The 24859-nt window shown below is 41.0% G+C and overlaps 1 protein-coding gene across 5 annotated transcripts in view; it reads right to left on the bottom strand.

Annotated features, from left to right (window-relative positions):
* Window positions 1-24859, bottom strand: part of FAM168A (family with sequence similarity 168 member A) — a 198691-nt gene that overhangs the window by 38958 nt on the left and 134874 nt on the right. For all 5 annotated transcript variants that reach the window (XM_033862320.2, XM_033862316.2, XM_033862319.2 and 2 more), the window contains exon 2: window positions 10681-10768. In XM_033862320.2, coding sequence (XP_033718211.1) covers window positions 10681-10750 — 70 coding nt within the window. In that variant the 5' untranslated portion in view covers window positions 10751-10768. The remainder of the gene's footprint in view (window positions 1-10680; window positions 10769-24859) is intronic.

Here is a 24859-nt window from a genome sequence, read left to right as displayed (position 1 = left end):
CAGGACAATACTTGCCGAGAGTATTCCCCCCTCCTCTATTTTTTGGAAGAGTCTGTGGAAGGTGAATGTTAATTCTTATTTAAATATTTGTTAGAACTCACCAATGAAGATGTTTGTCCTGGGCTTTTCTTTGTAGAAAGTTTGTTTGTTTTTTTACTAATTATGTTATAGGTCTGTTCAGATTTTCTACTTTCACACCATTGCAAAGTTGAAAAATCCTAAGTTGAATCATCATAAGTCAGGTACCATCTGTAGTTCTTCCATTCCTCCTAGATATCTGATTTGTTGGCATATAATTGTTCATAATATGCCCTTATAATCCTTTTTATTTCTGTAAAATCAGTAATAATGCCCCCTGTATCATTCCTGATTTTACTAATTTAAGTCTTCTCTCTTTTTATTCTTAATCAGTCTAGATAAAAGTTTGTTAATTTTGTTGCTCTTTTCAAAGAACCAACTTTTGATTTATTGATTTTCTCTATTGTTCTTCTGTTTTTTAATTTCATTGATTTCTACTCTAATCTTTATTATTCCCTTCCCTTTACTTGCTTTAGGTTTAGTTTACTCTTTTATTCCCCCCAGTGTGTTAAGGTGGAAGGTTAGGTTACTGAGTTGAGATCACTCTTCTTTTTTTTTTTGCGGTATGTGGGCCTCTCACTGTTGTGGCCTCTCCCACTGTGGAGCACAGGCTCCGGACGCGCAGGCTCAATGGCCATGACTCACGGGCCCAGCCGCTCCACGGCATGTGGGATCCTCCCGGACTGGGGCACAAACCCGCGTCCCCTGCATCAGCAGGCGGACTCTCAACCACTGCACCACCAGGGAAGCCCCTTTTCTTCATTTTTAATGTTGGCATTTATAGCTATAAATTTCCTTCTAAGTATACTTTAGCTACATCCCATAAATTTTGGTATGGTGTGTTTTACTCATCTCCAAGTATTTTCTAATTTCCCTTGTGATTTCTTCTTTGACCCATTGATTATTCAGGAGTGTGTTATTTTTCACTAAATTGTAAATTTCTCAAATTTCTTTTTATTACTAATTTATAACTTCATTCCATTGTGACTGGAGAACATACTCTGTATGAGTTCAATCCTCTAAATGTACTGAGAGTTGTTTTATGGCCCAGCATACTGACTATCCTGGAGAATGTTTCATGTGTACTGGAGACAACTAAATTCTGTTGTTGGCGTGTCCTACAGATATCTGTTAGGTATAGTTTGTTTCACATATTTTGGGATTCTATTGTTAGGTGTATATATGTTTATAATTGTTATACCTTCATGAATGATTGACTCTTTTATTATTATTATAAAATGTCCCTCTTTAACTCTAGTAACATTTTTTGTTGTTGTTTTAAAGTCTGTTCTGTCTGATAATAGCATAGCCACCCTAGCTTTCTTAACATTAATGGTAGTTATTACTATAAAATAATTACCTACAGCAATAGTAATTTATAATTAATATAAACATAATGATAATAACTTAATTCAATGAATATTTAATGAGTAACTAACTGCCTGCTCTCTTCCAGGCACAGGAGGTTCTTGACTTTTATACTTAAAGAGCTCACAGTCTAGAAAGACATGAAATTAATGAACAACTTCTTCAGAGAACAGGAAGCCAAAAGGAGCAGAGGAATAACTCAAGGCCAACACTTCTTTCTTTGGGGGAAAATACTGCTTTCTTTCCTACCAAAGTGGGAAATAATTTTGTGATCCAGGCAAGTAAATCAGCCACAAGCAAAGAGCAAATCAGTTTAATGTGCATGATTCTTGCCCAGACAAGATTTAATCCATTTGCTTTTTGTACCGACACCACATATAATGTATCAGAGGCAGACACACTACTTGTGTTCCCTTTAAAACCCAGAGAGGCCTTGCCTGACAGCCTGGTGGAGTGGGAAGTACACTGGAATTGGATTTAGATTCCAGTAAACCTAAGCTCTAGTCTTAGCTTTGCCACTTACAAGCAGTAAAAACTTGTACACACTTATTGACTTTTCTTAGTCTTTCTTCATCTGTAAAATCAATTTTTTAATAAAAATTTCTACCTCATACAACTGTTATAAGGATTCAATGAAATTACAAATGGTAAAGTTGTAAAGTATTTTACTTCTTATCTATTATTACATGGGGTTCTGCGGACCCTTGTTTTCTAAAGCTTCAGAGAAAATTTGGTAAAGGTGAGTCCAATTTTTTTCTTCCAGTTTTATTGAGATATAATTGACTTATAATAATAAGTTATTGACTTATATAACTGACTTATTATAATTGACTTATAATAACTTATAATAATAAGTTTAAGGTGTACAGCATAATGATTTGACTTACATACATCATGAAATGGTTATCACGATCAGTTTAGTGAACATCCATAATCTCATGTAGATATAAAACTAAATAGAAAAATATATTTTTTATTTGTAATGAGGACGCAGGATTTGCTCTTAGTAAATTTCATATATAAAATACAGCAGTGTTAATTATATTTATCATGTTGTACATTACATTCCTAGTACTTATTTATCTTATAACTGAAAGTTAATTTTGTTTTTAGAAGTCAAATCTGGCTTTGTTAGCAAAGAAGCTGAGACCCAAAGTAAGCCAGTCCAAAGCTGACTACATAGATAATGTAGGAGGTTTGAGGATACCTCTTCCTTTCTAAGAAGCTCGAAGGAATTGTTAGACTTCAACTATCATTGTTCTAAAAAAGAAAATTTGCTATAAACCAAGTAGGCAAGGGGAGAAGATCCCTTTTGTTTTCTCTGAGGATCTCTGCTGTCTCTTCATAACTCATAAGGAGAAAAATCACCCTGTTCCATCTGGTCCATCCAAAGGGTTGACCAGTCACAACAGATCATCCAAATTAAATTCTCTGAGCCTCAGTTCATTCACCTACAAAGCAAGAACAATCTCTCCCACACTGGCAACCTGTCCCAGACTCTTCCTGCCATGACAGAGAGCTACTCATTAGAAAGGGCAGCCAGATCAAAGGAGTCTTTCCCTCAACCCCATCTCATAATTCTCTGATGTGACCCCGTCCCCTCCCCTCCTCTTCTCTCTCCCTCCCTCCCTCTCTCCTTTCCTTCCTTCCTTTCTCTTCTCCTTCACTTCTCCCTTTGAAATTTACTGAGAATCTACTCTGTACCCATCTTTGTGCTAGGCTCTGGGGATATAATGATGACTAATAAAACAATGGCTACTAATGTTTTAGTACCTAATGAGAGCCTAACTACATATCAGGTGTTTATATATACATATTCATTCTTGGAAATAAAGAAGCAGCATAAAGTAAGTAGAAAGAGAACTAGATTGGCTGCCAAAGTTTTGGTTTCTACTTCCAATTTTGATATTTGTCCATCCATCTATTTACCCAAAAAATATTTAGACAATATTCATGGTATGCCAGGAGCAAGCTGGGTACTAGTAAATCAGATACTGAATTCACTGTGAACTGTAATAAGTTCTTTCCTTAGGCACTTATAAGACCTCAGATTCTTCATCTGAGAATAAGATTGTATTTGATGACCTCTAATGAAATTATAGCTCTAAAACATAATGACAGCCACCATCTGGACTGAGAATATAGATAGATAAGATGAGTAGAAGATGGGCTGGAGAGATCTGAATGGTCAGGTCATAAAAATCTCCTATTGCAAGCTAAGAAGTTTTGACTTTATCCAAAGGACAGTGAAGAATCATTAAAGGGTTTTAAGCACTTGAGTGATGTGGTCAAATTTTCAAGTTAGAAAAATGATTTTAGTTGATTTGTAAAGAATGCATTGGGGAGAAGGTATATGATAGGAGTCAGAAAGACCAGTTAGGGGGCAGTGTAAATAATCCAAGAAAGAGTAAGAATGGCCTGAATGATAAAGGGTGGGAAGGATGGGGAAGAAAGATGTAATCTGAGAAACATAAAGGTATTTATTTATTTACTTATTTATTTATTTTAAAAGGGAAAACTTGACTATTTAGTAGTTTTTTTTTGTTGTTGTTGGCTGCATTGGGTCTTCGTTGCTGCGCATGAGCTTTCTCTAGTTGCAGTGAGTGGGGGCTACTCTTCGTTGTGGTTCGCAGGCTTCTCATTGTGGTGGCTTCTCTTGTTGGGGAGCACAGGCTCTAGGCACGTGGGCTTCAGCAGTTGTGGCACATGGGCTCAGTAGTAGCATGACCTTGGGAAAGCTCATCCCCAGTCATTTTATTTGGAAAATAAGGGCTATCTCCCCAGACTTGTTATAAGAAATATATAGGGGAAAAACCCACAAAAGTTCTTTGCAAAGAACAAAGTACAAATGTCAGTTAGTCTTAAAACCTCCACCAGGTGATCCTTAACAGAGAAGGGTGAAAGGTACAGGGCCTGGGTCACTGCAGAGAAAGATTTTTTTTTTTTTTTAAACTTTACTGGTATATCAGATTATTCATTGTATTTGCAGGCTGTCAGCTTAATTATTGAGGTCCTCTAGCTGATAAACTGCCGTGTCAAATACAAATCTGCTTTTTTTAAACTTTTTTTATTTAAATTTATTTTTGGCTGCATTGGGTCTTCGTTGCTGCACAAGGGCTTTCTCTAGTTATGGCAAGTGGGGGCTACTCTTTGTTGTGGTGCGTGGGCTTCTCATTGCGGTGGCTTCTCTTGTTGTGGTGCACAGGCTTCAGTAGTTGCGGCACACAGGCTCAGTAGTTGTGGCATGTGGGCCCTAGAGCACATGGGCTTCAGTAGTTGTGGTGCGCAGGCTCGGCAGTTGTGGCTCGCAGGCTCTGTAGTTGTGGTGCATGGGCTTAGCTGCTCCACAGCACGTGGCGTCTTCCCGGGTCAGGGATGAAAACTGTGTCCCCTGCATTGGCAGGTGGATTCTTAACCACTGTGCCACCAGGGAAGCCCCCAGATCTGCTTCTTAAATTGACTTTATTTTTTTAAGTAAAGAAAGCATTCTAGGGGAAAACGAACTGATGAAAAACGCTAGTGAAGTATATGAACAGATCAATTTCCTAGCTTTGCAACCTTGAAGGTCATGTCTTTTGTGGGAGGTATATGAAGTATTTAACATGTTTGCTGCATGCTGAAGCTAGGAAATGCATTTAGGGTTCAGAACAGGAGTGGGGAGAGCATGTGAGCTGGTCTGGGCCAGCAGAAGATTGGGAAGTGGCCAGGACAGGATGTTGACAAGCAAGGTTTTCAAGGATAAAACCTTGGTTGTTACTTTGTGGGAAGACCTAGGTAAAAGACCTAGCTCCAACACTTTCCTCAAACACTCCTCTATCTTCTCACCTATAAAATGATGGGTTAGTATAAGGGAGTCCATCTGTTCTCACATTTCAGAATTCTTTTCTAATTGGGTTTTTGAAACTTCACAAGTCAATGGTTGGCCCTGTTACATTTATTACTCTCAGCTGTCTTGTAAAGAAGGCATTCCTAGTTCTTTTTCTTTTTGCAAAGGATACACTGAGGCCCAGAAAGTTTAATAATTTATGTGATGTCACATAGTTTTTAAGTGGCAGAATCAGGTCTATAATCTAAGTCACTAACTCCATATCCCATATTCTTTCCCCTACAGAGGTATACTCATTGCTGTGCATTGTGATAACCATTAACTGAGTGTCAACTATAAGTCTGGTGTCAGAGGCTTTATAAACATGGACCCATGAACCAACCATCTGTATAGATCATTATCCCATTTCACAGTTGAGGAAACTGAGATTCAGAAAGGTTAAATAACTCACTCAAGCTCACGCAGCTAATTAGTGGCAGAGCCTAGATTCTACTCCAGATCTGATAGGTTCCAAAACCTGTCCTCTCTTCAGCACATATACCAGACCTCTGGTGATCCTTGGACACTCTCACTATTAGAATATTTTAAGAAAAGTAGAGAAAAAGAAAGAAAAGAAAAATAGAGAATGTTTTGGTCTTGACTTCATTTCAAACTTCTAGCAGAGAAACATTTCTGAGGCCTTTCAGAAAAAGAAACGTCCAGTCTGTAAAAAGCCCATTGTCATGGTGAATCTATGTGAAGCATATTCAAGTGTTCACTGTACTATCTTTATTGTCAGCTGGAGCTGCCACAACAAAATACCATAGACTGGGTGGCTTAAACAACAGAAATTTCTTTCTCACAATTCTGGAGGCTGGAAGTATGTGATCAGGGTGCCAGCCTGGTTGAGTTATAGTGAGGGCTCTCTCTTCCTGGTTTGCTGATGGCAGCCTTCTTGCTGTGTCCTCCCACGGCAGAGAGAAAACTTGGTGTCTCCTCCTCTTCTTATAAGCATACTAATCCCACTATGAAGGCCCCATCCTCATGACCTCATCTAAACCTAATTATCTCCCAAAGGCCCCATCTCCAAATACTATGACATTGCGGGTTAGAGCTTCAATATATGAATCTGGGGGGACGTAAACATTCATTCTACAGCTCTATCTACACATTCAGTTATTTGAAAGTATATGAACAGATTATATTCTCTAAACTCACTTTTCCAAGGTGTTCAAGGAGCTAGTTATAACCACTTCATAGGATTACTGCAAGTATAAAAATAAATAGTCTGGGGCTTCCCTGGTGGCGCAGTGGTTGAGAGTCTGCCTGCCGATGCAGGGGACAAGGGTTTGTGCCCCAGTCCGGGAAGATCCCACATGCCGCGGAGCAGCTAGGCCCATGAGCCATGGCCGCTGAGCCTGCGCGTCCGGAGCCTGTGCTCCGCAATGGGAGAGGCCACAGCAGTGAGAGGCCCGCATACCACAAAAAATAAATAAATAAATAAATAATAAATAGTCTGTAAAACACTGAGCTCAATTTTTGGCACACAATAAGTGCTCAGTAAAAGAGCTTTTAAAAGGAGAGAGAGAATGCTGTCAATTGGCTAGAAGACAACTGTTTACTGGAATACATTGTATTGCTGTGATATTGTGACATAATAAGTATATATTTGGTCTTCATCTCTGTTCCTGGCACAGGGGTCCTAAAAACCCTTGAAATTTCCTAAGTGGTAAGAGCAATAGGATGTCTTTTTGTTGTTGTTGTTGTTTTGTCCACGCTGCATGGTATGCAGGATCCTATGGCCTGACCAGGGATCAAACCCCTGCCCCTGCATTGGAAGTGCAGAGTCCTAACCACTAGACTGCCAGGGAATTCCCAAAGGGTGTCTTGATATTCATGACAAACCCCTTTCAACCACACCTGAGTTTATGTTAATAAGGTAACTTTTGGAAAGCACCTAAGGATGGGGGCTAGTTGCCAAGGAGACCAAGCATGTTATTGAAGATTTGAAACTTTCAGTCCCACCCCTCCTCTTGACCTCTGGGGAGAGGAGAGGGGCTACAAGTTGAATCAATCAGCAATGGCCAATCATACCTATGTACTGAAGGCAACATAAAAACCAAAAAGGACGAGAGCTTCTAGGTTGGTGAACATGTGGAGGTGCTGGGAGAGTGCTGGCACCCTCTAGAGCAGCGGTCCCCAACCTTTTCGGCATGAGGGACAAGTTTCATGGAAGACAATTTTTCCACGGACGGAGGGGGGTGGGGTGTTCAGGCGGTAATGAGAGCAATGTGGGGGATGGTTCAGGCGGTAATGCAAGCTATGGGGAGTGACAGACGAAGCTTTTGCTCGCTGGCCTGCAACTCACCTCCTGCTGTGAGGCCCGGTTCCTAACAGGCCTGGACCTGTAGTTGTCCATGGCCCGGGGGTTGGAGACCCCTGCTCTAGAGGATCCACATTCCTTTCTGCATACATTGCCCTATGCATCTCGTCCATCTGCCTGTTCTTGAGCTACATCCTTTTATAATAAACCAATAATCTAGTGAGTAAACTGGTTTCCTAAGTTCTATGAGCTGCTCTGGCAAATTAATTGAACCCAAGGAGGGGGGTTATGGGAACCTCTGATTTATAGCCAATCAGTCAGAAGCACAGGTCACAACCTGGACTTGTGATTGGCATCCGAAATGAGGACAGTTTTGCGGGGCTGAGCTCTCAACCTCTGAAATGACGTTATCTCCAGGTAGACAGTGTCAGAATTGAGTTGAACTGTAGGACACCCAGCTGGTGTCAGAGAACAGCTTGGTGTGCGGAAAGAACCCGCACATTGGAATTAGTGTCAGAATTATAACTGCAAAGCTGTATTTTATTTCCCTCTTACATTTCAGAGAGAATTTAAAATCAGGAATTTTCCCAACTTCTCTATTCCCTGTGTCCACCACCCCATTACCCCTGAAGCAGATGACAGCACAATGGACTTGACCCTCCACTTCTACTGTCCCCTTCCCAGTCTACCCCAAACTGCTGGCCAGGAGCAGGCTCCTAGCTCCTCAAAGGTGAGGCTCCCTAGTCCTAGAAACTGAAAAGAAAACCCTCTCCCCTAGCTTATCACTGGAAGCAGTGAAAGAAGCACATATTTTAAGACAAATCAGCTTGCTATAACAGAAAGCATATCACTTTGATATCATAAAGATCCGAGTTCAAATCTCTCCTCCTCCTTCAGAAGCTACATATACTGGCCAAGTAATACAACCTGAATTAAACTACCAGTTACTTAGCTAAAAGAAGAGTACTATGGGGCTTATGATTAATAAGATTATAATTAATATATATAAAGTACCTAGTATGTGCTTGCCAAATGGTAATTAACACTCTTTAACATAACCATTATTGTTACTAACAATAATAACAAATGTTTACTCTAAAGCATTGTATTTGGCATTTGCTTACAGATTATCTCACTTGGATCTTTATTTCTTGCAATGTGGAGGAAAAGATAACCTGAAAATCTGCCTACTCCGTAACACTTAGAAAAGCTGGATAAAAAGTATAACAAACAGTTTGTTATATAACAAACACAGGCAGACTTGAGATTTTAGGAAAGAAAAAAATCTCCAGGGTCAAAAAATGAAATGAAAAATCAGGAACTCTCACAGTGAACTGATATTGGGATGCTCTGGGAAGGTTTTTCGGTCTGGGCAATCAAAGGGCTTGCTTTTCATAGCTATGGAGGGGATGGGAGATGAGGCTCTAGGCCTTGGAGAAGCCAAGAGCTGGAACTCAAATTCCCCTGCATAAAGCTGAGAATTTAGATAAGTCATAAGTCAGTTTAAAAGAAAAAAAATTTGTCTGAAAAGTACAGAGACAACAGGAAGCTAAGGGTAAAAAAGAAAGTTTCCTGAAGAATTTGAAACCTTGGCCTGTGTAAAGTTTGAATGTATTCTACTTATGTGGAGTTTATACTATCTGTGTAGTCTTAGAATCCCAGCAGAAAAATTAACTGAAAACATAGTTCCAGGGACTTTCCTGGTGGCACAGTGGTTAAAAATGCGCCTGCCAATGCAGGGGACGCAGGTTCGATCCCTGGTCTGGGAAGATCCCACATGCAGCAGAGCAACTAAGCCCGCGAGCCACCACTACTGAGCCCACATGCTGCAACTACTGAAAGCCGCGCACCTAGAGCCCATGCTCCACAACAAGATAAACCACCGCAATGAGAAGCCCATGCACCACAACGAAGAGTAGTTCCTGCTCGCCGCAACTAGAGAAAGCCTGAGCGTAGAAACGAAGACCCAACTCCGCCAAAAAACCCCATAGTTCCAGGCTGATACTGATCTTCACTGATTAGTAGAAACAAAGACAATCTTCCCTCTCTCCCTATGGAGTACTAATTATCTCATTTAATTCTCATAACTATCCTGTGAAATAGATAATATGATCTCAATTTATAAAATAAATTTAAATTCAGGGAGGCTAAGCAACTTGTCCAAAGTCATCTAGCTATTATCTGAAAGAGCTTTAAGAATCCGCCTGTCAATGCAGGTGACACAGGATTGAGCCCTGGTCCGGGAAGATCCCACATGCCCCATAGCAACTAAGTCCGTGTGCCACAACTACTGAGCCTGTGCTCTAGAGCCCGCAAGCCACAACTAGTGAAGCCCGCGTGCCTAGAGCCTGTGCTCCGCAACAAGAGAAAGCCACCGAATAAGAAGCCTGCACACTGCAACAAAGAGTAGCCCCCGCTCACCGCACCTAGAGAAAGCCCGCACGCAGCAACAAAGACCCAACGCAGCCCAAAATCAATCAATAAATAAATTAATTAAAAAAAAAAAAAGCTTGCCCAAGGCCAAGTAAGGGAGAGAATTCTCCCTGGAAAAGTGCTGTCTGAGCTCAGAGCCGAGATCTTAAAGGATAAGGTGAAGTTGTCAGGGGACAATGGCATTCTAGACAGAGGGACAACATACACAAAGGCAGTGCAGTAGGAAACAGCATGGTATGCAGTCAGGAAAAAGATCAGGCTTCAGAATCAGCAGACCTGGGTTCAAATATCTATTTTTGTTTGTGGCCTCTTACTGAAACTGTAGTTTCTCATCTGTGCAATGGTGATAATAAACCACACCCTGTACAACTACTTCTAAGATTAAAGTTAAACATGATATGCAAAAGTACCCAGCACAGGGCTAGGCCCATGGTAGGTACTCAGTAATAAATGTTACCTCTCTTCCTTTCTCCTAGTTGGCAATTCAATAGACCATGGTCTTAAGAACGTCATTTCCATCTGCACTAGACCCCAGACATGTCTCCCTTCTACCAGTTCCCAAGCTTTACTAGGGCTTTTGGAGGCACAGTATACCAAAAGTCATTCAAAATGTTATGAGATAATATCCTTAACCACCACTTCTCAAAATGAGAGCCATTCCCACACCACTCACCTGTGTAGGCCATGTTCTTAGGGTTGCCATAAGGAGCCCCAGGCTGCACGGGGCTATAAACAGGGTTCATTGTGGACAACTGAGAAACCTACAGAGACACAAACAAACAAACAAAAAAACAGCATTGATTAATGATTGCTCATTCTCCCTGACATCAACTTCTGATCTATAATCTTCAGGTTACACTCATAGAGAAGCAACACGGTACAGTAGAAAGAGGACTACAAAAAAGCCATTTGTTTGTATTTGGCCCTATGCTAGACACTTTTCCCATTGTACACATGAAGATACTGAGAGGCAGAGAGGTGACACAATTTGCCTAATGTCAACCCCGGCCTTTTGATTCTCAGTTCAGTACTAGTCCCACTATCCCACAGATGCCTCTACCATGAGTGTACTGTGTGGCACTGGCCAAGTCCCATCCCCTCTCTGGGCTTCAGTGTCCTGATGTAAAATCAATTACTTTAGGCTCTCTGAGGCCCTTTCTAATTCTAAGGATGCTAGTCTAGGAGCTGGGAAAGGATGCAATTCTACTCCTCACCAGGGGAGCCCGAGTACCTGGTGATAAACACACAGACTGCTGGAAGAGCAGCAAGTGTGTCACCCATCTTTTGCACTTACAGAGGACAGGATACTAGTTACTAGCAGTTTTGGAAAAAAACGGGAATTTACTGCCATTGATCATTTTAATGCAAACAAGGAAACATAGCCAAGATCTCTTTCAAAGCTTATTCAGGGAAAGAAACTTGGAAATTTCTGTGCAATAAGTATCACCTGCACAAGTGATCTGTTAATTATCTTAATAAAGCACATTCTCCATTCTGATTAATGGAAAATCTGTCATTAAGCTCTATTACCCAGCCAATTTGTCCCACCTTGTTTAGGGAACCAGCTCTGACACACAGGCCAAAACATGTTTGAAAATGTCTCCAAACATATTATTTACATGTCATAAAAAATCAAACAATTCCCTCCTAACTAGGCTCACATGATAGATGGGCAATTTTTTAGGTCATTAACTTCTCCCATAGCACCTCAGGATAGGAAACAAGTCAAACATTGAAGACAGGTTGTTAAAGTCAACAGCTGGCTTGATGACGATTGCTCTGAGATTAATTACTCTGTCCAGGGTTCTGGAATGAGAGGTGGAGGAAAGATGGGTTCCAAAAGAGACGAAGGTGGGGCAGTCAAACAGGCAAAAAAGGAAATGATGTTGGTCAAATTCAGAGGATAGAACTTGAAATGTACCCAATGCACAGTGCTGCCAAATCACCCCAGGGCAAGAGGCTAGATTAAACTACCACCAGTTGACAAACTGAAACTAGAACAATTCGAGGATAAAAGTTACAGGAGATATACACATTCCAGCACAATTTAAGGAAAAGACACACAGCCAGAGTTATCCAAGAATACACTCTCTCTAAATATAAGCACTCTCCTGGCAAGGTGCTAAGAAAATTAAGAGAGTTCACAGATGTTAAAACACACTGCAAACTATAAAGTGGCATGCAGATGTAAATGATGACGGTGATTGCCTTGGATCTCTCTTCCACCCGACTGGTTCTCTGCTAAATAAGCCAGAGTAAGGAAGACTGTGCTAAGCAGCACAACGGGCCCTGTAAACATCGGAGCACTCTCCTACGGAGAAGGTACTCTGTGCTGCTGATTGGACAAAGTTAGAAATTGCTTTTCATAACCAAAGAAACTCATCAGTTTTGAAACTGATCTCCTGCTGCTCCAAAATGAGGGCCACAGTCTCAGGAGACCATGTCTGAGTAGCACTCCACAACAGCATGGATTCCAATCTCAATTAATGACTGGCAGAAATGAGATCTGCCAGGGGTTCAGAATTTGGAATAAGAATAAGACAGCTACTTCTGGTGAGTGGCTCACAGGCAGACAGGGTTCCTGGCTTTCACGAGAAGGTTAGCCTTTTACAATAGAATCCACACACTGTCAGGGACAGGCTAAAAATGAGTAGGACGATCACAAGCTCTACAATCAGGCAGATTTAGGTTAAAATCCTAGAACTGCCACATACAAAATGTGGGACCATAGGCAAGTCCACTAACTTTCCTAAGTATCAGTTTCCTCTAGCCTCAAAATGGAAAAGAATAACACATACTTTGTAGAGTTGTTGTAAGGCTTTTGTGTTTTTTTTTTAAAAGCTAGGTTTACTGAGGTATAATATACATACAGTAAAATTTACTCCTTTTAGGTATACAGTTCTATGAGCCCTGAAAAATGTATATAGTTGTACAAACATCACCACAATTAAGACACAAAGTATTTTCATCACCCCCAAAAGTTCTCTCATCTTTGTGGTCAATACCCTGCTCACAACTCCCAGCTGTGGCAACCACTGATCTGTTTTCTGTTGCTGTTTTGTGCACTCACATATCAACTTTTATTTTAACAGATGAAAAAAGTGAGGCTGAAAAAAGGCAAATGAACAGTCTGAGGTCACAAAGTAAGGGACAAGGTCAAGATTAGCACCCCAAATGGATCAAAGACCTAAATGAGAGAGCTAAAAACATAAAACTCTTAGAAGAAAGAAGAAAAGATAGCCTAAACCTTTGTGACCTCGGATTTGGCAATGGTAATTATGATACCAATAGCACAAACAACGAAAGGAAAAAAATAGATTAAATGGATTCATCAAAACTAAAAACTGGCGACCGCGGGGGAGGGCGTGCTGCCCCAGGTACACGCGGCTCTGCGGAGCCCAGCAGAGAGCGGCGGGGTGAGGGGAAGGCCGCCTCCACCTCTTGGCCTAGGACAGACCTGCTGGGGTCGTCACACCTTCCACCAAGGCCTCGGGGAAGCCAGACGGGGTTTAGACGGAGCAGCCGGCTGACGTTGCCAATGCGACGTGGACTGCACAGTGCGGACGGGACAAGCGGAATAACGCGAAAGAGTAAGACGCGGAGATCACCTTCCTCCCCACAGATACACCAGAAATACATCTACACGTGGCACAACTCCTACAGAACACCTACTGAACACTGGCAGAAGACCTCAGACCTTCCAAAAGGCAAGAAACTCCCCACGTACCTGGGTAGGGCAAAAGAAAAAAAGAAAAAACAGAGACAAAATAATAGGGATGGGACCTGCACCAGTGGGAGGGAGCCGTGAAGGAGGAAAGGTATCCACACACTAGGAAGCCCCTTCGCGGGCGGAGACTGCGGGTGGTGGAGCGGGGGAGCTTCGGAGCCGCGGAGGAGAGCGCACCAACAGGGGTGCAGAGGGCAAAGCGGAGAGATTCCCGCACAGAGAATCGGTGCCGACCGGCACTCACCAGCCCGAGAGGCTTGTCTGCTCACCCGCTGGGGCGGGCGGGGCTGCGAGCTGAGGCTCGGGCTTCGGGCAGGGAGAGGACTGGGGTTGGCGGCGTGAACACTGCCTGCAGGGGGCTAATGCGGCACGGCCAGCCGGGAGGGAGTCCGGGGAAAAGTCTGGAGCTGCCGAAGAGACAAGAGACTTTTTCTTCCCTCTTTGTTTCCTGGTGCGTGAGGAAAAGGGATTAAGAGCACTGCTTAAAGGAGCTCCAGAGACGGGCGCGAGCCGCAGGTAAAAGCGCGGACCCCAGAGACGGGCATGAGACGCTAAGGCTGCTGCTGCCGCCACCAAGAAGCCTGTGTGCGAGCACAGGTCACTCTCCACACCCCCCTCCGGGGAGCCTGTGCAGCCCGCCACTGCCAGGCTCCCGGGATCCAGGGACAACTTCCCTGGGAGAACGTACGGCGCGCCTCACCCTGGTGCAACGTTATGCTGGCCTCTGCCGCCGCAGGCTCGTCCGGCACTCTGTGCCCCTCCGGCACTCTGTGCCCCTCCCTCCCCCCGGCGTGAGTGAGCCAGAGCCCCCGAATCAGCGGCTCCTTTAACCCCGTCCTGTCTGAGCGGAAAAACAGACGCCCTCCAGCGACCTACACGCAGAGGCGGGGCCAAATCCAAAGCTGAGCCCCTGGGAGCTGTGAGAACAAAGAAGAGAAAGGGAAATCTCTCCCAGCATCCTCAGAAGCAGCGGATTAAAGCTCCACAATCAACTTGATGTACCTGCATCTGTGGAATACATGAATAGACAACGAATCATCCCAAATTGAGGAGGTGGGCTTTGAGAACAAGATTTATGATTTTTTTCCCCTTTTCCTCTTTTTGTGAGTGTGTATGTGTATGCTTCTGTGTGAGATTTTGTCTGTATAGCTTTGCTTCCACCATTTGTCCTAGGGTTCTATCTGTTTGGTGGTTTTTATTTATTCTTTTTTAAATTTTTTTCTTAATAATTATTTTTTATTTTAATAACTTTATATTTTACTTTATCTTCCTTCCTTCCTTCCTTCCATCACTCCCTCCCTCCCTCCCTCCCTCCCTCCTTTAGACAACAAATCATTCCAAATTGAGGAGGTGGACTTTGAGAGCAAGATTTATGATTTTTTCCCCTTTTCCTCTTTTTGTTAGTGTGTATGTGTATGCTTCTGTATGAGATTTTGTCTGTATAGCTTTGCTTCCACCATTTGTCCTAAGGTTCTATCCGTCCATTATTTTTTTCTTAATAATTATTTTTAATTTAATAACTTTATTATATTTTATTTTATTTTACTTTATCTTCTTTCTTTCTTTCTTTTTTCCTTCCTTCCCTCCTTCCTTCCTTCCTTCCTCCCACCATCCCTCCCTCCCGTCTTTCTTTCTTTTCTTTCTTTCTTTCCTTTCTTTCTTTTCTTTCTTTCCTTCTTTCCTTCTTTTCTTCTTCCTTCCTTCCTTTCTTCTTACTTCTACTAATTCTTTCTCTCTACTTTTTCTCCCTTTTTTTCTGAGCTGTGTGTATGAAAGGCTCTTGGTGCTGCAGCCAGGAGTCAGTGCTATGCCTCTGTGGTGGGAAAGCCAACTTCAGGACACTGGTCAACAAGAGACCTCCCAGCTCAACATAATATCAAACGGCGAAAATCTCCCAGAGATCTCCATCTCAACACCAGCACCCAGCTTCACTCAACGACCAGCAAGCTACAGTGCTGGACATCCTATGCCAAACAACCAGCAAAACAGGAACACAACCCCCCACCCATTAGCAGAGAGGCTGCCTAAAATCATAACAAGTCCACAGACACCCCAAAACACACCACCAGACGTGGACCTACCCACCAGAAAGACAAGATCCAGCCTCATCCACCAGAACACAGGCACTAGTCCCCTCCACCAGGAAGCCTACACAACCCACTAAACAAACCTTAGACACTGGGGACAGACACCAAAAACAACGGGAACTGCAAACCTGTAGCCTGCAAAAAGGAGACCCCAAACACAGTAAGATAAGCAAAATGGGAAGACAGGAAAACACACAGCAGATGAAGGAGCAAGATAAAAACCCACCAGACCTAACAAATGAAGAGGAAATAGGCAGTCTACCTGAAAAAGAATTCAGAATAATGATAGTAAAGATGATCCAAAATCTTGGAAATAGACAAAATGCAAGAAACATTAAACAAGGACCTAGAAGAACTAAAGATGAAACAAACAACGATAAACAACACAATAAATGAAATGAACAATACTCTAGATGGGATCAATAGCAGAATAACTGAGGCAGAAGAACGGATAAGTGACCTGGAAGATAAAATAGAAATAACTACTGGAAAGCAGAATAAAGAGAAAAGAATAAAAAGAACTGAGAACAGTCTCAGAGACCTCTGGGACAACATTAAACGCACCAACATTCAAATTATAGGGGTTCCAGAAGAAGAAGAAGAAAAAGAAAGGGACTGAGAAAATATTTGAAGAGATTATAGTTGAAAACTTCCCTAATATGGGAAAGGAAATAGTTAATCAAGTCCAGGAAGCACAGAGAGTCCCATACAGGATAAATTCAAGGAGAAATACGCCAAGACACATATTAATCAAACTGTCAAAAATTAAATACAAGGAAAAGATATTAAAAGCAGCAAGGGAAAAACAACAAATAACACACAAGGGAATCCCCGTAAGGTTAACAGCTGATCTGTCAGCAGAAACTCTGCAAGCCAGAAGGGACTGGCAGGACATATTTAAAGTGATGAAGGAGAAAAACGTGCAACCAAGATTACTCTACCCAGCAAGGATCTCATTCAGATTTGATGGAGAAATTAAAACCTTTACAGACAAGCAAAAGCTGAGAGAGTTCAGCACCACCAAATCAGCTTTACAACAACTGCTAAAGGAACTTCTCTAGGCAAGAAACACAAGAGAAGGAAAAGACCTACAATAACAAACCCAAAACAATTAAGAAAATGGGAACAGGAACATACATATCGATAACTACCTTAAATGTAAATGGACTAAATGCTCCCACCAAAAGACACAGATTGGCTGAATGGATACAAAAACAAGACCCATATATATGCTGTCTACAAGAGACCCACTTCAGACCTAGAGACACATACAGACTGAAAGTAAGGGGATGGAAAAAGATATTCCATGCAAATGGAAATCAAAAGAAAGCTGGACTAGAAATTCTCATATCAGACAAAATAGACTTTAAAATAAACACTATTACAAGAGACAAAGAAGGACACTACATAATGATCAAGGGATCGATCCAAGAAGAAGATATAACAATTGTCAATATTTATTTACCCAACATAGGAGCACCTCAATACATAAGGCAAATACTAACAGCAATAAAAGGGGAAATTGACAGTAACACATTCATAGTAGGGGACTTTAACACGCCACTTTCACCAATGGACAGATCATCCAAAATGAAAATAAATAAGGAAACACAAGCTTTAAATGATACATTAAACAAGATGGACTTAATTGATATTTATAGGACACTCCATCCAAAAACAACAGAATACACATTTTTCTCAAGTGCTCATGGAACATTCTCCAGGATAGATCATATCTTGGGTCACAAATCAAGCCTTGGTAAATTTAAGAAAATTGAAATTGTATCAAGTATCTTTTCTGACCACAACGCTATGAGACTAGATATCAATTAAGGGAAAAGATGTGTAAAAAATACAAACACATGGAGGCGAAACAATACACTACTTAACAACGAAGTGATCACTGAAGAAATCCAAGAGGAAATCAAAAAATACCTAGAAACAAATGACAATGGAGACACGACAACCCAAAACCTATGGGATGCAGCAAAAGCAGTTCTAAGAGGGAAGTTTATAGCAATACAAGCCCACCTTAAGTAACAGGAAACATCTCGAATAAACAACCTAACCTTGCACCTAAATCAATTAGAGGATGAAGAATAAAAAAAACCCAAAGTTAGCAGAAGGAAAAAAATCATAAAAATCAGATCAGAAATAAATGGAAAAGAAATGAAGGAAACGATAGCAAAGATCAATAAAACTAAAAGCTGGTTCTTTGAGAAGATAAACAAAATTCATAAACCATTAGCCAGACTCATCAAGAAAAAAAGGGAGAAGACTCAAATCAATAGAATTAGAAATGAAAAAGGGGAAGTAACAACTGACACTGCAGAAATACAAAAGATCATGAGAGATTACTACAAGAAACTCTATGCCAATAAAATGGACAACCTGGAAGAAATGGACAAATTCTTAGAAATGCACAACCTGCCAAGACTGAATCAGGAAGAAATAGAAAATATGAACAGACCAATCACAAGCACTGAAATTGAAACTGTGATTAAAAATCTTCCAACAAACAAAAGTCCAGGACCAGATGGCTTCACAGGCGAATTCTATCAAACATTTAGAGAAGAGGTAACACCTATCCTTCTCAAACTCTTCCAAAATATAGCAGAGGGAGGAACACTCCCAAATTCATTCTACGAGGCCACCATCACCTTGATACCAAAACCAGACAAGGATGTCACAAAGAAAGAAAACTACAGGCCCGTATCACTGATGAACATAGATGCAAAAATTCTCAACAAAATACTAGCAAACAGAATCCAACAGCACATTAAAAGGATCATATACCATGATCAAGTGGGGTTTATTCCAGGAATGCAAGTATTCTTCAATATACGCAAATCAATCAATGTGATAAACCATATTAACAAATTGAAGGAGAAAAACCATATGATCATCTCAATAGATGCAGAGAAAGCTTTCGACAAAATTCAACACCCATTTATGAAAAAAACCCTGCAACATGTAGGCACAGAGGGAACTTTCCTAAACATAAAAAAGGCCATATATGACAAACCCACAGCTAACATCATCCTCAATGGTGAAAAACTGAAAGCATTTCCACTAAGATCAGGAACAAGACAAGGTTGCCCACTCTCACCACTCTTATTCAACATAGTTTTGGAAGTTTTAGCCACAGCAATCAGAGAAGAAAAGGAAATAAAAGGAATCCAAATCGGAAAAGAAGAAGTAAAGCTGTCACTGTTTGCAGATGACATGCTACTATACATAGAGAATCCTAAAGATGCTACCAGAAAACTACTAGAGCTAATCAATGAATTTGGTAAAGTAGCAGGATACAAAATTAATGCACAGAAATCTCTGGCATTCCTATACACTAATGATGAAAAATCTGAAAGTGAAATCAAGAAATCTCCCATTTACCATTGCAACAAAAAGAATAAAATATCTAGGAATAAACCTACCTAAGGAGACAAAAGACCTGTATGCAGAAAATTATAAGACACTGATGAAAGAAATTAAAGATGATACAAATAGATGGAGAGATATACCATGTTCTTGGATTGGAAGAATCAACATTGTGAAAATGACTCTACTACCCAAAGCAATCTACAGATTCAATGCAATCCCTATCAAACTACCACTGGCATTTTTCACAGAACTAGAACAAAAAATTTCACAATTTGTATGGAAACACAAAAGACCCCGAATAGCCAAAGCAATCTTGAGAACAAAAAACGGAGCTGGAGGAATCAGGCTCCCTGACTTCAGACTATACTACAAAGCTACAATAATCAAGACAGTATGGTACTGGCACAAAAACAGAAAGATAGATCAATGGAACAGGATAGAAAGCCCAGAGATAAACCCACGCACATATGGCCACCTTATCTTTGATAAAGGAGGCAGGAATGTACAGTGGAGAAAGGACAGCCTCTTCAATAAGTGGTGCTGGGAAAACTGGACAGGTACATGTAAAAGTATGAGATTAGATCACTCCCTAACACCATATACAAAAATAAACTCAAAATGGATTAAAGACCTAAATGTAAGGCCAGAAACTATCAAACTCTTAGAGGAAGACATAGGCAGAACACTCTATGACATAAATCACAACAAGATCCTTTTTGACCCACCTCCTAGAGGAATGGAAATAAAAACAAAAATAAACAAATGGGACCTAATGAAACTTCAAAGCTTTTGCACAGCAAAGGAAACCATAAACAAGACCAAAAGACAAGCCTCAGAATGGGAGAAAATATTTGCAAATGAAGCAACCGACAAAGGATTAATTTCCAAAATTTACAAGCAGCTCATGCAGCTCAATAACAAAAAAACAAACAACCCAATCCAATAATGGGCAGAAGGCCTAAATAGACATTTATCCAAAGAAGATATACAGACTGCCAATGAACACATGAAAGAATGCTCAACATCATTAATCATTAGAGAAAGGCAAATCAAAACTACAATGAGATATCATCTCACACCAGTCAGAATGGCCATCATCAAAAAATCTAGAAACAATAAATGCTGGAGAGGGTGTGGAGAAAAGGGAACCCTCTTGCACTGCTGGTGGGAATGCGAATTGGTACAGCCACTATGGAGAATATGGATGTTCCTTAAAAAACTACAAAAAGAACTACCATATGACCCAGCAATCCCACTACTGGGTATATACCCTGAGAAAACCATAATTCAAAAAGAGTCATGTACCAAAATGTTCATTGCAGCTCTATTTACAATAGCCCGGAGATGGAAACAACCTAAGTGTCCATCATCGGATGAATGGATAAAGAAGATGTGGCACATACATACAATGGAATATTACTCAGCCATAAAAAGAAACGAAATTGAGCTGTTTGTAATGAGATGGACAGACCTTGAGTCTGTCATACAGAGTGAAGTAAATCAGAAAGAGAAAGACAAATACCGTATGCTAACACATATATATGGTATTTAAGAAAAAAAAAAATGTCATGAAGAACCTAGGGGTAAGACAGGAATAAAGACACAGACCTTCTAGAGAACGGACTTGAGGATATGGGGAGGGGGAAGGGTAGCTGTGACAAAGCGAGAGAGAAGCATGGACATATATACACTACCAAATGCAAAACAGATATCTAGTGGGAAGCAGCCGCATAGCACAGGGAGATCAGCTCGGTGCTTTGTGACCGCCTGGAGGGGTGGGATAGGGAGGATGGGAGGGAGGGAGACGCAAGAGGGAAGAGATATGGCAACATATGTGTATGTATAACTGATTCACTTTGTTATAAAGCAGAAACTAACACAGCATTGTAAAGCAATTATACCCCAATAAAGATGTTAAAAAAAAAAAAACTAAAAACTTTTGGGACTTCCCTGGTGGCGCAGTGGTTAAGAATCCACCTACCAATGCAGGGAATACGGGTTCGAGCCCTGGTCCGGGAAGATCCCACATGCCGTTGAGCAACTAAGCCTGTGCGCGACAACTACTGATCCTGCACTCTAGAGCCTGTAAGCCCCAACTACTGAGCCCAAGAGCCACAACTGCTGAAGCCACGCACCTAGAGCCCATGCTCCGCAACAAGAGAAATGCACCGCAACGAAGAGTAGCCCCTGTTCTCTGCAACTAGATAAAGCCTGCGTGCAGCAACGAAGACCCAACGCAGCCAAAAATAAATACATAAATAGATAAATGTATTTTAAAAAAAAAGGCAAGGAAAACTAAAAGCTTTCGTGTACTAAAGGACACCATTGAGAAAGTGAAAGACAACCCACAGAATGACAGATTTTTGCAGATCATTTACATAAGGGATTTGTATTTAAAATATATAAGGAACTCTTAGCTCAAATAATAAAAAGGCCAATAACCCAATTTAAAAAATTGGAAAAGAATCTCAACATACATTTCTTCAAAGAAGTTATACACATGGCCAATAAGCACATGAAAAGGTGCAAATCGAAACCACAAGATACCACTTCACATACACTAGGATGGCTATAATCAAAAAGATAATAAAATGTGTTGGCAAGGATGTGGAGAAATCTAGACCCTTATACAATGCTGGTGGGAATGTAAAACGATATGGCCACTTTGGGAAAACATCTGACAGTTCCTCAAATAGTTAAACACAGAGTTACCACATGACCCAGCAATGCCGCTTCTAGATATATACCAAAAGAAATGAAAATGTATGAACACAAATGTTCATAGCAGCATTATCCATAATAGTCAAAATGTGGAAACAATCCAAATGTTCAACTTATGAATGGATAAATGAAATGTGGTATATCCATACAATGGAATATTTGGAAATAAAAAGGAATGAAGTATTGATACATACTACAACATGGATGAACCTTGAAAGCATATGAAGTGAAAAAAACCCATCACAAAAGGCCACATATTCTGTGATTCCATTTTTCTGAAATGTCCAGAATAGGCAAATCTACAGAGACAGAAAATAGATTTGTAGTTGTCTAGATTAGTTCATGATATATGAAATTCACATCTCTCTTAAAATAATTATTATAATGCAGTACTCACCTACATCTACTTTCACACATACCTACTTCCTGAACGTTTCTTCCTGATAACTCCATAAGCAATTCAAACTCACAACATTCAAAACTAAACTCAACATTCTTCCCCAAGCCCATTCTTCCATCCAGTATTGGCCGTCTCACAGTTATTGACAATCTATCCACCTGGCACTTTAAGCCAGAAACCCTGAAAGTCATCCTAAATTCCTCCCACTCTTTCACACTCAATCAATCACCAAGTCCTCATAAACTTACTTTTCTCATTGCTACTGCTCTCTAGTTCAAATTTCAATATCTACTGTCTGAAATATTAAACAGTCCTAACAGGACTCTTTTCCCCCATTCTAACCAACTCTAATTAATCCCTGGTATTCTTTATTGAAGCATAGGTTGGATAAGGGTATTACTCCCCTCAAAAGCCTTGGGAATAAAATCCCTACTCCTTCACATGGTATAGAAGATCCTCTATGCTCTATCTGGCATGGGGCTCAGGAATCTATGTATTTGTGTTTCCAAGGATATTTTGATGCCCAGTTTGAAGACACTGCCTGAGACTTTCTATGTCAAATGCCATTTGTCTTACATAAGCTTGATAGAGGAATTGAGATACAGCAGTGAACGAGACTAATAAAAATTCCTGCTTACATTCCAGTTGGGAGGGGGGAGGAAGACACAAAATTTTTTTAAAAAGTAAAATATACTGTATATCAGATGGCAGTAAATGCTAGGAAATCCTCTGAAGGTGGATAGGGAGTACCAAGGGGAGGAGGTACAATTTTAAATAAGATAGTTAGAGAAAATGTTATTGAGTGACATCTAAGCAGAGACCTGAAAAAGCTGAAGGAGCAAGCCATGCAGGTCTCTTGAGGGGAAACTGTCCAAGTAGAGAAAACAGCAAAGGCAAATGCCCTGAAGTGGAACCATGTCTGAGAAATAGCATGAAGGCCAGTTTAGCTGGAGCACACACAGTGAATGAAAGAGAAAAGAGTAGGCAGTGAGATCAGACAGGTGATTAAGGCCAAATCATGTACAGCCTTGTAGGCCAGTATAAGGACGTTGTTTTTTATTCTAAATGAGATTAGGAGTGTTTCAAGCAGAAGAGTGACTTGATTTGACTTCATTTTAAGAACATTACTTTGGCTGTTGAGCTGAGATCAGAAAGCAGGAAGGCAAGAGGAGAATCGGGGAGATGAGTTAGGATGCTATTAAAATGATCCACATGAAAGGTAATGGTGGCTTGAAATAGGGTGGTAGCAGTGGTGGTGGTGGGAAGTAGTCATATTTTGGGTATAATCTGAAGATCAAGCTGATGGGAATTACTAACAGATTGACTATAGAGTATGAGAGGAAGAAAGACATCAAGGATGACTCCAAAGTTAACTTGAGAAACTGGAATAATAAAAATGCCATTTACTGGGATGAGAACTATGAAAGGAGCATGTTTTGGTGTGAAGGACAGAAATTTGGATTTGGACTTAAATTTGAGATGCCTAAGAAGTCTGCTTAAAACAATGGTTGGTATACAATGAGCATTCTGTAAAGGTAAACAACCATTACTACTATTATAAATATTACCTCTACTACCAGCAGCTACTATTTATTGAAGATCTACCAGGTGACGAGTACTGTGCTACCGACTTACCTTATTAGTCCCTATAAGTCTTATAAGATCACAATGATCTTGCAAAATAGGTATTATTTTCACTGTACTATAGGTGGATAAACTTAAGTCCAGAGAAATGAAGCAACTTGCCCAAAGTCTCATAACTAAGAATTGAGAGAATAACCAGGTCTTCTGATTCCAATGTCCAAGCTAATTCCACTGTGCTAGATGAGTTTGAGTTTCCCAGTCTCCCTAGTCTCCCAACCCAGCACTGGTTTCTCCTCTGGAATAGCAGGCCCCTCCCTAACCCTCCTTTAACTCGGGGCCCTTTGTGCTCTTTTCGGACCCTGATAGATCCCACCATGGAGGCAGTTCAAATCTACCTACTGGGTCGCTGCTGGACACACACAGGCAGTTATGAGAGAATAAAAGCACTGTCTGCCTGACTTCTATTACTGCCAGCTGTCTAGGATCTTAGCTGCGATATGCTCCCGATCCAACCTGATTTTACTTCTTTTTTTTTTTTTTTTTTTTTTTTTTGTGCTGTATGCGGGCCTCTCACTGTTGTGGCCTCTCCCATTGCGGAGCACAGGCTCAGCCACTCGGCGGCATGTGGGATCTTCCCGGGCCGGGGCACGAACCTGTGTCCCCTGCATCGGCAGGCGGACTCTCAACCACTGCGCCACCACGGAAGCCCTGATTTTACTTCTTAAGTAAGTCAAGTAAGATAAGTGCCTGCTGTGCAAGTCCTGTCTAGCTCCCTCTCCAGAGCCAAGTATGGAATTTCCCCTGTTCCCTGGGGTTGAACCACAGTAAGTCTACATTACTTGTGTCAGCAAACACAACTCTGCAATAGCTTCCCATCTTATTCAGAATAAAATCCAAAGTTCTTATAAAGGTCTACAGGACCTTATATGATCTGGTCTCACATGCCCATCTT

This window comes from Tursiops truncatus, chromosome 8 (genome assembly GCF_011762595.2).
Source record: "Tursiops truncatus isolate mTurTru1 chromosome 8, mTurTru1.mat.Y, whole genome shotgun sequence".
NCBI lineage: Eukaryota > Metazoa > Chordata > Mammalia > Artiodactyla > Delphinidae > Tursiops > Tursiops truncatus.
The sequence above is the reverse complement of the archived record's forward strand: the minus strand, read 5'-3'. Positions and strand labels throughout refer to the sequence as shown.